Genomic DNA, 15,833 nt, shown 5'->3' with positions numbered 1-15,833 from the left:
CTTCCTCCTCTGCCTCCCCTTCCGCACCCCTGATTGGCTGAGGCGGCGACTGCGTCACTCGGCCGCCCCGCCTAGCTTCTGACCCCCGGTACGCCGGGCGCGCCCACAAAGGGAGGACGTCGCTGGCCAATAACAGCCCGACGCCCTCAGCGCGCGAAAGCTGCTTTAAACTCGCCCCGCCCCGAGGCCCCGGTCGCGGCTATTTCCAGCAGCCAGTCCCAGGTTTGCGTGGGAGCTCCCCAATCTAATTGGGCAGTTGTTTGTAGAGGTTTACTCTCTGCCCCGACTCTTTTTTTTTTCTCCCCTTGACTTCCATTGGACCAAATCTCTAGGCCCCTCCTTACCCTATTTGTTATTGGCCGAAAGGGAAGTACCTCACCTGGAGAGGCGTCCCCGGGTCAAACTCAAGCTCTCTCCGGCGTTTAGCCCGAGGGAAGTGATGGAGGGTTTTGAGCTTCGAATTCGGTTTTATTTTATCCCATTCAACTCACTCGCCACTGGAGACACCATAACCCCTCGCCCAGGTTTCCCCCTTGAGAATGCCCGCCTCTGCGCAGAAGCCCCTCAGGAACGCCGCCCGGTCGCCCGCCGCGTCCCGGCGGCGCTCAGTCGGCGACCAGCTACCTTGTGACGTCACCGAGGGAAGAGGCGGGTTCTCCCGCCACCGGAAGACGCCTGCTCTTTTGATTGGCTGCTCAGGACGTCCGTTAGGGCGTGTGATCCTTTCCTTGTGCGCTCCGAGCGTGGGCGTCCCGCTGGGGGTGTGTGGCAGGGGTTTCCAGACCCGGCACCTGCACCCTAGCCCCTTCCATCAGGGGTTCGGCCCAGGGTCGCCCCTGGCGGGCGGCTCGCGAATCTTGAAGAACAGCCACGCAAACCCGGAGCGTCCCGGGGCTGCGGAGGTCCCCTGGGCGGGCTGGAAGATGGCGGCAGCATCGGTCTCTGAGACTTCGGCTTCTCAGTTCTCGGTAAGAAGCCGTTGACCTTCAAATAGACCCTGGGTCGGTCCCAGCGCCCCCTGTGCATTATCTCACTTTTCAGAGCGCTCTCGGTCCCGCGTCTCCCCAGTCCTGGGGAGCCGCGGGGGACACCTCGATGGCTCCGTTGCTGCTTCGGCGCCCACTGCTTCGTTTGAGGCTGCACCCTGCAATTGAGACGGCCTAGGTCTGTCTCTCCCCGCCTGCCCCCGTCACCTTTCGGCGTAGCCGCCCTGGCTTGCAGAACGTTGCCTGGACTCGCAGGGATGGCTACCTACACCTTGGCCCGCGAAAACCGCGTTCCCGGGTCACGTGGGTGTAACGGCCCCTCTTGGAAACTGTCCGAGACCAGGTGGGAGCTCTAGTTCGTCGACTTGATTGGCGGCTGTTGAATTGTACGCAGTCGAGTGCTTCTGCGATTTCTTTGCCTTCAGTGCCTCCTCCCATCCTCCCAGTAACTTCGATTTGTGCTTAGCCTACCCTGAGCGCGCGCGCGCTCTTCCTGCTTCCCACCATATTAGATGACCCCAGGTTGCAAATCAGCAGGGAGAGCTGATCTTAATTACTGTATTGGCCTCTAGAAGAATAGCTAGCCTGTTGAGGTACTAGTATTTTGTTGGAGCGGGACCCCTCGCGTTGGTAGTAGATAGGCAGTAAATGAATGTGAAGAAGCTCAAGTTGGAGCCGTTAGCTCTTCACGAGCAAACCTGAGTGTCTGGCATACAGACAGGCTCTAGGATTACACAGATGGATAGGGGAGAATCCTTGCTGCTAAGGAAGAAAGCACTGAAGAGAAGCTACATGTAATTAGGTTGTTACACAGTGCGATTTGATAAATACCACTCTGCTAGAAAAACTTACGTGAAAGTGATTAGCAGTTCTTGGGGTAGGGGAGATGGACCTAGCTGAGTGGTGAAGGAATGGGAAGTGCTTGTCCCAGGAGCCGAAAAGGGAGGATAAAAAGGCACCGCAGCAATTTGGAATATGTGCCAAGACAAGTGCTTTCAGGAAACTTTAAATAATTTGAAATGAGCAGTGGTAGCGTGAAGGTAGAGTTCGGTTAGGTGAATTGTTAAAATATGAGAAAAGAGGGAAAATATTAGGGTAAAGTTTAATAGAAGTTAATCGGAAGAAGTATAGGGAGACAGTAACAGCAGTATCATCTTGGCGAAAATACTCCCTTTTCCCAGTTTCAGCTTTTGGTGACTGTTGCTAACATTTGTTTTACTGAGGCCAGAAGTGATATTCAAGGTTTCAGCACAATAAAGGTAGCAAGTGTGTGGAGAGGTCAGAGAAGATTAACAGGAAAGAAGGAAGGTAACAATTGGAGTTATCCAGGAACTAAGTCAGTAAAAGGGAAGATAAAAGACAAGCTTAGACTATTAAGTGTAACTTGATGGATGAGATTATATCAGTCAGTTCAGTTCAGTTGCTCAGTAGTGTCCGACTGTTTGCGACCCCATGGACTACAGCACACCAGCCCTCCCTGCCCATCACCAGCTCCTGGAGTCCACCAAAACTCATGTCCATTGAGTCGGTGATGCCATCCAACCATCTCATCTACTGTTGTCCCTTTTTCTCCCACCTTCAATCTTTCCCAGCATGAGGGTCTTTTCAAACGAGTCAGCTCTTTGCATCAGGTGGCCAAAGTATTGAAATTTCAGCTTCAACATCAGTCCTTCCAATAAACACTCAGGACTGATTGTAGGATGGATAAGTTGGATCTCCTTGCTGTCCAAGGGACACTCAAGAGTCATCTCCATCACCACAGTTCAAAAGCATCAATTCCTCGACGCTCAGCTTTCTTTATAGTCCAACTCACATCCATACATTACCACTGGAAAAATCATAGCCTTGAGTAGATGGACCTTTGTGGGCAAAGTAATGTCTCTGTTTTTTAATATGCTCTCTAGGTTGGTCATAACTTTCCTGCCAGGGAGTAAGCATCTTTTAATTTCATGGCTGCAGTCACCATCTGCAGTGATTTTGGACCCCCAAAAATAAAGTCTGTCACTGTTTCCCCATCTATTTACCATGAAGTGATGGGACCAGATGCCATGATCTTAGTTTTCTGAATGTTTAGCTTTAAGCCAACTTTTTCACTCTCCTCTTTCACTTTCATCAAGAGGCTCTTTAGTTCTTCACTTTCTGCCATGAGGGTGGTGTCATCTGCATATCTGAGGTTATTGATATTTCTCGTGGCAATCTTGTTTCCAGATTGTGCTTCATCCTGCCCAGCATTTCTCATGATGTACTTTGCGTGTAAGTTAAATAAGCAGGGTGACAATATACTACCTTGACGTACTCCTTTTCCTATTTGGAACCAGTCTGTTGTTCCAAGTTCGGTTCTCACTATTGCTTTTTGACCTGCATACAGATTTCTCAGGAGGTAGGTCAGGTGGTCTGGTATTCCCGTCTCTTTCAGAATTTTCTACAGTTTATTGTGATCCACACTGTCAAAGGCTTTGGCATAGTCAATAAAGCAGAAATAGATGTTTTTCTGGAACTCTCTTGCTTTTTCGATGATCCAGTGGATGTTGGCAATTTGATCTCTGGTTCCTCTGCGTTTTCTAAATCCAGCTTGAACATCTGGAAGTTCACGGTTCATGTATTGTTGAAGCCTGGCTTGGAGAATTTTGAGCCTTACTTTACTAGTGTGTGAGATGAGTGCAATTGTGCGGTAGTTTGAGCATTCTTTGGCATTGCCTTTCTGTGGGATTGGAATGAAAATTGACCTTTCCAGTCCCGTGGCCACTGCTGAGTTTTCCAAATTTGCTGGCATATTGAGTGCAGCACTTTCACAGCATCATCTTTTAGGATTTGAAATAGCTCAACTGGAATTCCATCACCTCCACAGGCCCACTTGACTTCACATTCTAGGATGTCTGGTTCTAGGTGAGTGATCACACCATCATGATTATGTGGGTCGTGAAAATCTTTTTTGTACAGTTCTATGTATTCTTGCCACTTCTTAATATCTTCTGCTTCTGTTAGGTTCATACCATTTCTGTCCTTTATTGAGCACATCTTTGTATGAAATGTTCCCTTGGTATCTCTGATTTTCTTGAAGAGATCTCTAGTCTTTCCCATTCTGTTGTTTTCCTCTATTTCTTTGCACTGATCACTGAGGAAGGCTCTCTTATCTCTCCTTGCTATTCTTTGGAACTCTGCATTCAAATGGGAATATCTTTCCTTTTCTCTTTTGCTTTTTGCTTCTCTTCTTTTCACAGCTATTTGTAAGGCCTCCTCAGACGGCCATTTTGCTTTTTTCCATTCCTTTTTCTTGGGGATGGCCTTGCTCCCTGTCTCCTGTACAATGTCATGAACCTCTGTCCTTGTTCATCAGGCATTCTATCAGATCTAGTCCCTTAAATCTAATTCTCACTTCCACTGTATAATCATAAGGGATTTAAGTCATACGTGAATGGTCTAGTGGTTTTCCCTACTTTCTTCAAAGTTAAGTCTGAATTTGGCATTGAGGAGTTCATGATCTGAGCCACAGTCAGCTCCTGGTTTTGTTTTTGCCAACCGTATAGAGCTTCTCCATCTTCAGTTGCAAAGAATATAATCAGTCTGATTTTGTTATGGACCACCTGGTGATGTCCATGTGTAGAGTCTTCTCTTGTGTTATTGGAAGAGGGTGTTTGCTATTGCCAATGTGTTCTCTTGGAAGAACTCTATTAGCCTTTGCCCTGCTTCATTCTGTACTCCAAGGCCAAATTTGCATGTTACTCCAGGTATCTCTTGATTTACTACTTCTGTATTCCAGTGCCCCGTAGTGAAAAGGACATCTTTTTTGGGTGTTAGTTCTAGAAGGTCTTGTAGGTCTTCATAGAACTGTTCATCTTCAGCTTCTTCAGCGTTACTGGTCGGGGCTTAGACTTGGATTACCATGATACTGAATGGTTTGCCTTGGAAACAAACAGAGATCATTCTGTTGTTTTTGATATTGCATCCAAGTACTGCATTTCAGACTCTCTTGTTGAGTATGATGGCTACTCCATTTCTTCTAAGGGATTCCTGCCCACAGTAGTAGATATAATGGTCATCTGAGTTAAATTCACCCATTCCAGTCCATTTTAGTTCTCTGATTCCTAAAATGTCGATGTTCACTCTCGCCATCTCCTGTTTGACCACTTCCAATTTGCCTTGATTCATGGACCTAACATTCCAGGTTCCTATGCTATACTGGTCTTTACAGCTTTGAACCTTGCTTCCATCACCTGTCACTTCGACAGCTGTGTGTTGTTTTTGCTTTGGCTCCATCTCTTTATTGCTTTGGCTTTCGTCTTTCTGGAGTTATTTCTCCACTGATCTCCAGTAGCATATTGGGCACCTACCGACCTAGGGAGTTCATCTTTCAGTGTCTTATCTTTTTGCCTTTTCATACTGTTCATGGGGTTCTCAAGACAAGAATACTGAAGTGGTTTGCCGTTCCCTTCTCCAGTGGACCTCCAGTGGACATTTTGTCAGAACTGTCCACCATGACCTGTCTTGGATGGCCCTACACGGCATGGCTCATAGTTTCTTTGAGTTAGACAAGGCTGTGGTCCATATGATTAGATTGGTTAGTTTTCTGTGATTGTGGTTTTCTGTGATAGTGGTTTTGAGATTATATAGGAGTTGTGATTAATTAAGTTTAATTGGGAGAAAAAATTTTAAAAATTAGGAGAGAAGTGTTTTTCACCACTCTCAAAACGTTTTTTGGAGACTGAGAAAGGAAAACGCCTATAAATGTTGACTTGAACTGAAGTCTGCCAAGGCTGTCTAGCCGAAGTAGTTACTGGGGTGTGGTCAACCCTTAATCTTTTAAGGTAACCTGGACAGAAATCTTGAAAGTGAAGTCACTCAGTTGTGTCCGACTTTTTGCGACCCCCGTGGACTGTAGCCTGCTGGGCTCCTCCACCCGTGGGTTTTTCCAGGCAAGAATACTGGAGTGGGCTGCCATTTCCTTCTCCAGGGGACAGAAGTTCTATAGAGTTTTTAATAGGAAAACATATATTTTTATATGCTAAGCTCAGCTTTAAGTGGATTCTCAGCTTCCAGAATACTCTTAAGAATATCTAGAATGCTTTATACATCAAAGTGTAACTCTTTTAACTTGACCATTTAAATCAAAATGTCTAATTTGGAAGTCACTATGTCTCAGAACAAAATTGACAATTTATCAATGTATAATGGCTGTGCTTTGATACTTTAACTGTCGTATCAAAAATAAGCTTGGCATTTATAGCAGAATTTATAAAGTGCTTTATCTTAACAGACAACTGCTCATAAAATAAGACAACAAAAGACCTTTTAAACCTACAACATGAACTCAGCAGGCTACTCATAATGAGATTTCAGAGTTGTGAATATTAACCGTTTCTGTGTATTTAACATTGATAAACCCAGCGTGCGTGCTCAGTTGCTTTAGTTGTGTCCGACTCTTTGCAGCCCTGTGGACTGTAGCCTGCCGGGCTCCTCTGTCCATGGAATTCTCCAGTCAAGAATACTGGAGTGGGTTGCCATGCCCTCCTCCAGGGGATCTTCCCAGCCCAGGGTCTGAACTCAGGGCTCCTGTGTTGCAGGCAGATTCTTTACTGCAGAGCCAAGGGGGAAGCCCCAGACACAGTTTAGGTGTAGTAAAATGAAGATGCTTTTAGCAGGCAAGGGTTTTTCTTAGGTAAATTCACAGATAATACAATCTGTAAGTAGCAGTTGAGGTGTAAATCTCAAATGTGAACAGTGTGGAAGTAGGTGATACATTTGAATTGTTCTTATAAGCCTTTCACTGCAACAGCAGCAGGAAGAGTGACAGCTAGCAGCTAACATTTATTGAATAACTGCTGTGTATCAACTCACTAGTGAAGAGCCTCAGGAAAATATTAGTAAGTATGATCAGGCATAATGATACAAAAGTATATAGTTGGCATAGTGTTGTAACAGTATCTTTCCTGTGGTTTTTATTTATTTGTTTTACATTTTTCCCATTAATAATGGTCAGTCTTTCCTTTTGGCTCAGCTGGTAAAGAATCCTCCTGTAATGCAGGAGACCCCAGTTTGATTCTTAGGTCAGGAAGATCCCCTGGAGAAGGGATAGGCTACCCACTCCAGTATTCTTGGGCTTCCCTTGTGGCTCAGCTGGTAAAGAATCCGCCTGCAATGCGGGAGACCTGGTTTCGATCCCTGGGTTGGGAAGATCTGGAGAAGGGAAAGGCTACCCACTCCAGTATTCTGGCCTGAGAATTCATAGACTGAATAGTCTGGTCAACACACTTTTGTGTCACTTTGGACTTAAACTGGTCTCCTAATTGGTCTCTCTGGCTTTTATCCAGGCCCATTGTTATTGCTCTTTATTTATTTTTCTTAAAAGTGTTTTATGATTGTTTCATAGATTTCATATGAGATTCATTTTGGGGAATCATAAAATGAGTACATTCATGCCCCTTTGTGCATCTTCCTGCTTCTGTCTTTTACTCTCTTTCACACACACACATTTTGAGCTTATAATAATGTGTAATACTTGTGTAGCACTCATTATCTGGCAGGCATTTTAAATACTTTTCATATATTAACGTAGCTAATCCTTACAGTAATTTTATGAGATTGGCTTTAGTATCTCCATTTTCAAATGAGCAAAAGAAGGTACAGAAAGGTTAATTCAAAATTATACAACTAGCAAATGTCAGTGCTTTTATATTTCTGTGTAGTATAGTATCTTGATGGGCTTTGGAGTTTTTAGGATTTGTTCATGTTTGCCAGCTGTAATGAGCAGTCTTGTTGTGATCATCTCTGTATGTTCCACATGTGCAAAATTTTCTCTAGAATGGTAGTTTTCAGAATGGTCTGAAGAATCCTTCCTTACCCAGCCACTTTGTGGGAAACCAGATTCTTTATGTACATTGACCAAAAAAACTAAAATCTAGCAGCCTTCTTTTAAGTCAAGAATTAAAGAGATTTGCAAAAATGTAAAACAGTGCCACTTAATTTTTTGGATGATACAGTTAATTTTTATTCAAAAATTATATTTATGCTAACATGGGTTTATTATTTTTAAGGTAGTAAATATCTTTAAATTTTCTCAGTTTTAATTTTTCATGTGATAAATAGAAACTGATGTAATCCACTTAAAAGGTAAAGTTTGTGGGGGGTCTTAAGCAATTTTTGAGTGTAAGGGCTGCCTGACACCAGAAGATCTGAGAAGCAGTGATTTTACAAGTGATGGTTGGGCTACAAATTGCAGCTCAATAATAGGTTGTAGTATATGTTCAGAAACTTAGAACACTTTTTTTTTTTTAAGAGAAGACAAAGAAAATAATTCAGTTAATAGTTTAATGAAATACTGGGTCATAGAGTAGGTGCATCTTTGGCTTTATTTGGAAATGCTGAATTAATTGCTTCCCAAAGTGATTGTTACTGTTTGCATTCCCATCAACAATCCCCTTTAGTCTATTTTAATAGGTGTATCCTGTTTTAACGGATAATGTTGTGTCTTTTTTGTTGTTGTTGTTGAGAGGTTGTGTGAAGTGATATCCTGTCCTTTGTGCTCCCTCTTCATTGATGAAGATGCATTTTTTTTTTCCCATAATTTTACTAGTCTTGTGGGTTTTGTTATTCTATGAAATGCCCGTTGGTAACTTTTGCCTGCTTTCAATTGGTTTTTCTTTTTTTTAAACTGATTTATAGTCATTCTTTATGTATTCTAGGTGTTTATTATCTATCAGGAGTATTCCAGTACTCTTTGGTTTGTCTTTCTATGATGTGTTTTGATTAACAAGAGTTCATTGTTTTAATGTAATAAAACTTACTCTCTCTTTTAGGATTATTATTTTTTGGTTAAATTCTTCCTTGGTTAAGTTCTTCTAAAGCTTTAATGATAGTCTTCCATATTTTTCTCTACGTATTTTAAAGTTGGGGCCTATTGTCTTTTATTTGTTTGAAATTAGTGTGCTGTGAGGTAGGGATCCAATTTCATGTTTTATTTAAGATGCACAATTATTTCAGCATCGCTTGTTGAAACTCATTCTCTCCCTAGTGGTTTACAATTCCAGCTGTCAGTATATTAATTTCCATATAATGTGGCTGTGTTACTGGGCTCTTTGTCCCATTGTTGTATTTGTCTCTGTGTCTCTACTCACTCTCCTAATGATTTTGATTCTTGTTTTTTTTTTTTTTTATTCTTTTTTTTTTTAATCTGAGAGTGTAACTACCTGCCTTGTTCTTCAAGAGAAATGCAGCTATTCTTGGTCTTCTGTTGTTCTTCAGTGGAAATTCTAGAACTTTATTGAACAGGATAATTCAGTGTTATAAACATTGTGAAGTTTTCCTATTTTGAAGAATATTTATATAATTCATTGAGCAGATTAAGCATTTGGAACTTAAACTCTTAATAAGATGACTATGTTTTTTCAGCATCGTATTTTTCTATGCCATCCGGGTGTCCCATCAGTCAGTTCTGACACTAGTGGAGATAGTTCAGTGCAAACGTGGAGGTTAAGACACCAAGTCCCACAAGACTGGCCCCGTTTTAGTTGCCACCTGCAGGTTCCGGATGTTCCCATGGAATCCATTTCTTCCCAGCCAACTGCAGGTGAAGGAGTTCTCCTAACTCTCCCCATCACATTCAGTAATTTGCTAGAATGACTCACAGAGTTCAGGAAAACACTACGCTTACAGTTAAAACCTTTTTTCTTTTTAAATAAAGGATACAGCTCCAGAACAGCCAAATGGAGAGACACACAGGGTAAGATGTAAACGAGCTTCTGTAACCAATCTGGACACTCCTGGGGCCTCATTGTTCAAGAGTTTTTTAATGGAGGTTTCATTATGTGGGTATGATTAATTAAACCATCAGCCATTGGTGATTGAACTCAATCTCTAGCATCTCTAGCCCCTTCTCTTGAGGGCTAATTGCCTGGTAGGTTTTTTTTTTTTTGGTTTTTTTTTTTACTATCTGCCCTCAGCCTAAAGCTATCCAGAGGCCCCACTATAACAAAGACAGTCCATCACTTAAAAATTCTAAGAGTTTTTAAAACCTCTGTCAGGGACTAAATATATAGTTTTTATTTTTCCACAGGACAGAGAGATGATAAATATATCATGTAGGAATAAGTGTTTTTACAAGGGTAAGAAGATAGAATGACAAAGGGTGCTACTTTAGATACGTAGGCAGGGAAAAAGTCACTGACAGACTTTTCTGGGGCTTTCTCATGCTCCTTTATCTGGGACAGAATCTTCTGCCTTTTAACTTTTTTAAATTTATTTTTAATATGGAGCATGTTTGCTGTATCATGTTGGGTTGGTTTCTGCCCTACATCAGCGTGAATTAGCCATAGGTATGCATATGTCCTCTCCCTCATGAACTTCCTTCCCACATCCCGCTTCTCTAGGTTGTCTCAGAACACCAGCTTTGAGCTTCTTGCGTCATACAGCAAATTCATACCATCTGATTTACGTATGGTAATGTGTATGTTTCGGTGCTGCTCTCTCAATTCGTCCCAACCTCTCCTGACTGGAAACTATAAAACTCCTAGAGGAAGACATGGACGGAACACTCTGACGTAAATCACAGCAAGATCCTCTATGACCCACCTCCTAGAGTATTGGAAATAAAAACAAGAGTAACCAAGTGAGACCTAATTAAACTTTAAAGCTTTTGCACAGCAAAGGAAACTAAACAAGGTGAAAAGACTTTTGAAAAGTTATCCAAAAGACAGCCCTAAGAGTGGGAGAGAAGAATTGTAAATGAACTAACTGACAAAGGATTAATCTCCAAAATATACAGGTAGCTTAAGAAGACATACAGATGGCTAATAAACACATGAAAAGATGCTCAACATTTTTCATTATTAGAGAAATGCAAATCAAAACTACAGTGAGGCATCACCTCATTGGAGAGAATGGCCTCATTGACAGATGATGGACAGAATGGCCATCATCAAAAAAATCTACACAGTAAATGCTAGACAGGGTGTGGAGAAAAGAGAACCCTCCTTCACTGTTGGTGGGAATGTAAATTGATACAGCCACTATGGAGAACAGTGTGGAGATTTCTGTAAAAAAAAAAAAAAAAGAAAGAAACCTAGGAGTAAAACTACCATATGACCCAGCAATCCCACTGCTGGGCATATACCCTGAGGAAACCATAATTGAAAAAGACACAGGCACTTCAGTGTTCATTGCAGCACTATTTACAATAGCCAGGACCTGGAAGCAACCTAGATGTCCACTGACAGATGAATGGATAAAGAAGTTGTGGTATATATACAATGGAATATTACTCAGCCATCAAAAGGAATGAGTTTGCGTGAGTTCTAATGAGGTGGATGAACCTAGAGCCTGTTATACAGAGTGAAGTGAGTCAGAAAGAGAAAAATGAGTATAGCATATTAATGCATATGTATGGAATCTAGAAAAAAGGCCTTTTCATTTTGATTTCCTTTCTGTGATTGTGGTTTTCATTCTGGAGGCTGTGGGAAGGTAGTTCTAGCTTCTGTCTGCTCTCTGGTGGATGAGGCCAAGAGACTTGGGCAAGCTTCCTGATGGAGGGACTGGTAGTGGAAAAGACTGGATCTGACTCTGGTGGGCAGGGCAAACATTCGGTAAAACTTGAATCCCAGTGTCTGCTGGTGGGTGGGGTCTGCTCCACCCCTGTCGGTTGTTTTGCCTGAGGGACCCAGCCCTGGAGTCTACAGACTGTAGGTACGACTCACCTCCGAGAGAGCTTACGCCAAGGGGCACTCCCAGGCCTGCTGCAGCCAGTGCCCTTGCCCCCTCTTTGAGCCCCTGCCGGCCCACACCTCCCCAGGAGACCCTCCAACGCTAGCAGGTAGGTCTGGTTCAGTCTCCTGGGGCATCTCTGCTCCTTTCCCTGTGCGCTGGTGTGCACAAGATTTTGTTTTGTGTCCTCCAAGAGTGGAGTCTGTTTCCTCCAGTCCTGTGGAAGTCCTGCAGTCAAATCCCGCTAGCCTTCAAAGTCAGATTCCCTGGGACTGACTTTGTCAGATCCCTTTGTGAGATCCCCAGGTTGGGAAGACTGATGTGGGGCTTGGAACCTTCACAACAGTGGGAGAACCTTTGTGGTGTAGCTGTTCTCCAGTTTGTGTGTTGCCCCCCGGTGGGTATGGGATTTGATTTTATCATGGTTGCGTCCCTCCTTCCATCTTGTGGCTTCTCCCTTGCCTTTGGTATCTTTTTGGTGGGTTCCTGCATCCTCCTGTCCATGGTGGTTCAACAGCTAGTTGCAGTTTAGTGCTTTCACAGGAAGAGATGAACTCACATCCATCTATTCCACCATCTTGAGCCAATCTCCCCTTACCTCACTAACAGACTTTCGAATGGATAACTGAATGGTGTGTGGAAGGGAGCTTTCTGAGCAGAGTAAATGCCGCAAATGAAAATGGAGTGTCCTGTGCAGTATAGAAATCCGCAAGTTGGGCAGTATGGTTGGAAAATCTGGGCAGCGGAGGCGGGGGTTGCAGGTAGGTAGTTTAGAGAGAGACTTGTGAGGAATAAGGTCAGTGTCAGCCTGGTGTCAGATAATGTGGGGCTGTGGTAAGAATTTTGGATTTTATTTTGTGACAGAAAGCCATTGGGAGGGTTTTGATTAAGGACATTACTTGAATTAATTTTCTTAATCATAACAACTACTATCTGGAAAATGGAGTTGGGGAGATTGCAGGCAAGAATGGTTCGGGGGGCTGTTATGGTAGTCCAGACAGAAAGATCACAGAGAATTAGTAGTGGAATTGATGACAAGTTGCAGAGTTTCTGGCTATATTGTGAAGACAGAGACCCAGCAAGATTTACTGAAAGCCTGAATGTGGAATATTTAGGAGAAATGACTCATCCAAGGGTTTTGGCCAGATCAGCTGGGTAGGCAGTGGTACCAATTATTGTGCTGTGTTTATGAGAGGAGTTGGTTTGAGAAGTAGATTCAAGAATTCAGTTATAGACACATTGCTTGGGATACTCATAGTGACATCCAAGTAGAGGAAGCACGTAGGAAGGTTGATTTGAGTATGGAGTTTCAAGAGGGAGAAGTATGTATTCCATATTTAAACTTGGAAGTTATCAGCAAATAGAGGCTTTTTGAAAGCCCTGAGAGTTGATGATATCATCAAAGGTATCCATGTAGATGGAAACAAGAGGAGGAAAGATTAAGCTTTAGAGAACTCCAGCATTAAAGTTAGAAAGAGGAAGGTGAGAGAGAGAGCCGGAAGATTCTAATGGAGACACTGGTGTGTTAGAAGGAAAATCAGATTGTGGTGTTCCTTCCTCTGAAGAAAGTGTTGGGATGAAGTGATCTGCTGTGTCACGTGGGAGATCAGTGAGTTCAGCACTGTGAGTCGTGGGTGAGCTTGAAAGTGTTTTTCTGAGTTAGTGAGGACTTGAGTCTGATTGTTGAATTGCTAAGTTGTGGCTGACTCTGCAACACCATGGACTGCAGCACGCCAGGCTTCTCTGTCCTTCACCATCTCCTGGAGCTTGCTCAAAGTCATGTCCATTGAGTCGGCGATGCCATCCAGCCATCTCGTTCTCTGTCACCCCCTTCTCCTCCTGCCCTCAATCTTTCCTGGCATCTGCGAATGATCCGATGAGTCAGATCTTCACATCAGGTAGCCAAAGTATTATTATCTTAGGTGTTTATCTACTTCCTTACCATCTTTGTTATTTAGTTGCTCAGTCGTGTCCGACTCTGTGACGCCATGGACTGTAACCCGCCAGGCTCCTCTGTCCATGGGATTCTCCAGGCAAGAATACTGGAGTGGGTTGCCATTTCCTTCTCCAACCTTACCGTCTTAATCATTTGTAAAGTACAGTTCAATAATATTAAATATATTCACATTGTTGTGAAACAGATCTTCAGAACTTTTTCATCTTGCAAAACAAACTGTAATCTATTAAACAACTCCCCTTTGCAACCTTCCTCAGTCTTACTAGTAACCATTTCTACTTGGTTGCTATAAATTTAATTACTTTAAATATCTCATGTAAATGGAATCATAAAATATTTGTCTTTTTGTAACAGGTTTATTTCACTAAGCATAAATTCTCAAGGTTCATCATTATGTAGCATGTGATGGGATTTCACTTCTCAGACTGAAGTACCACATTTTATTCTTTATAGTTTTTAATAGACACTTTGTATATGTAATTATCAGTTTCTTATTTCTTCGTTTAATTTTATTTCAGAATAGTTCTTATAATTAATTTTTATAAAGCTGTTTTGTTTTCTGTCTTCCTTTTGTTTTGGGGTGACTTCCGATTCTTTGCTTCAGACTTCTGGCAGCAGATGAGGACAGTGATCCAAAGCATTCATAGTAACACTGACTTTCATTGCTTAAACCCTGATGTTCAAAATGAGGTGACAGACTTAGAAAATGGAATATATTGAGAATTACTAGTCAAAAAATTTTCATTATAACTTGCCTTTTTATATTAAAAGACTTTTCATAATTTTTGTCAATTGACCCAACCCAAGCAGTATTTTGATGATATATATGTAACAGATTTTTCTTGAGGTTGGAATTACTTTTATTGGAGTGAGAAATACAAATTTTGAACTGTTCACTTTACAAGGTCTAGTAGGCAATGAATCTAGCAAAGATGGTTCTCGTTTTTTTGATTTGAGTGTTTACTTTTTGTTTTGGTTTTTGGTAAATTATTTATGCACAGTCCTTCTGTTAATATCTGTACTGTGTTTGGTAGTACTAATAAAATTTGTTTTGAAAATCATAAGTTTATTTGCTCATGGTTTATATGTTAATTAAAATGCTTCCTAACCATTGTCTTTGAATAGTACTTAAATGATAGGATTCTCGTAGGTTGTATGGAGATAAAAGGCTCTCTGTGAAGAATAACACTTAAAGTTATGTGAATATTCATGGTCTTTTGTGAAAGCTTTGGCGGTATTATATATTTTAAGAATTGAAAGACACCCTATTTTCCAGCCACCTCCAAAACTTAATGTCACTTTGACCAAAAGTTTGAAAAATGCAAGCTGTTAGTCCTTGTTGCATGTGAACAGACTTTTCACAGCAGAGTAGCATTGATTTGAGAACTTGCTGAGATTTATTTCCTACCCTTTCCAAGCCCTTTTCCCTCACTTTTAGTTTTCACAGCCATAGTGTTTGTTTTGTATTTGCTTTCTTAAATCAGCTGCAAAATTGCATGGCTTTTATCGTAGAAATACAGTCCACCATTTTTAATAAGAATTAGATAAAATATGGTTATTTTGATGGCCTCTGTTTATCCCAGGAGGCATTGTACTGTATTGTAAATATTCGTTGTTCCTTTTTACTTTTTTGGACACAGGCTATTGTGAGTATACTTTATAATCATAGTTCCCCAAAGGTAAGAGTTGAGAACCTAGTTTACTGTGGCTATTTGAATAAGAAAAATGGATGTCAGAGTTTTGAGCAGCTAGGAGTCATATCTTCCACTTGAGCTTTTCCCACTCTGGGTCTTTCAACCAACACTTCACCTACAACAAGCAAAAAATTATCATGCACTGAAAATCATCATATAAAACATAATCCCAAATTAAACAATGTGACAGAATGATGTAAATGTGGAAATAAAGTTTTATATTTAGGTGTTTGATAAGACTTAATGTTTTCTAGTGGCTCCTCCCTTTTTTCCACCCTAACTGAATGTAAAATTTTTTAGATAAGGACTGTACCTTATTTTCTTTCTTTGTACCCCCAGAATTTTGGATATTTGATAGATACTTAGGAAGTATGTAGTTGACTGGGAATAGATTAATTTAGTCACTTTGTAGCAGTTCCTGATACTATAAGAAGATAGTATTTACTTTTCTGAATATATATCTTACAGTACGTATTTTTGAAAGAAACTATTAAATTCATTGTG

The 15,833-nt window shown here is 41.6% G+C and overlaps 1 protein-coding gene across 1 annotated transcript in view; it reads left to right on the top strand.

Annotated features, from left to right (window-relative positions):
• The first annotated feature begins 386 nt into the window (after positions 1-386).
• The window catches only part of CEP57 (centrosomal protein 57), a 46,686-nt gene continuing 31,239 nt past the window's right edge, over positions 387-15,833 (top strand). The window contains exon 1 of the mRNA XM_043897975.1: positions 387-968. Within this exon, the coding sequence (XP_043753910.1) occupies positions 540-968 (429 nt within the window). The 5' untranslated portion in view covers positions 387-539. The remainder of the gene's footprint in view (positions 969-15,833) is intronic.

The sequence above is a fragment of the Cervus elaphus genome, chromosome 1, assembly GCF_910594005.1.
Source record: "Cervus elaphus chromosome 1, mCerEla1.1, whole genome shotgun sequence".
In the NCBI taxonomy this organism is placed as follows: Eukaryota; Metazoa; Chordata; class Mammalia; order Artiodactyla; family Cervidae; genus Cervus; species Cervus elaphus.
The sequence above is the reverse complement of the archived record's forward strand: the minus strand, read 5'-3'. Positions and strand labels throughout refer to the sequence as shown.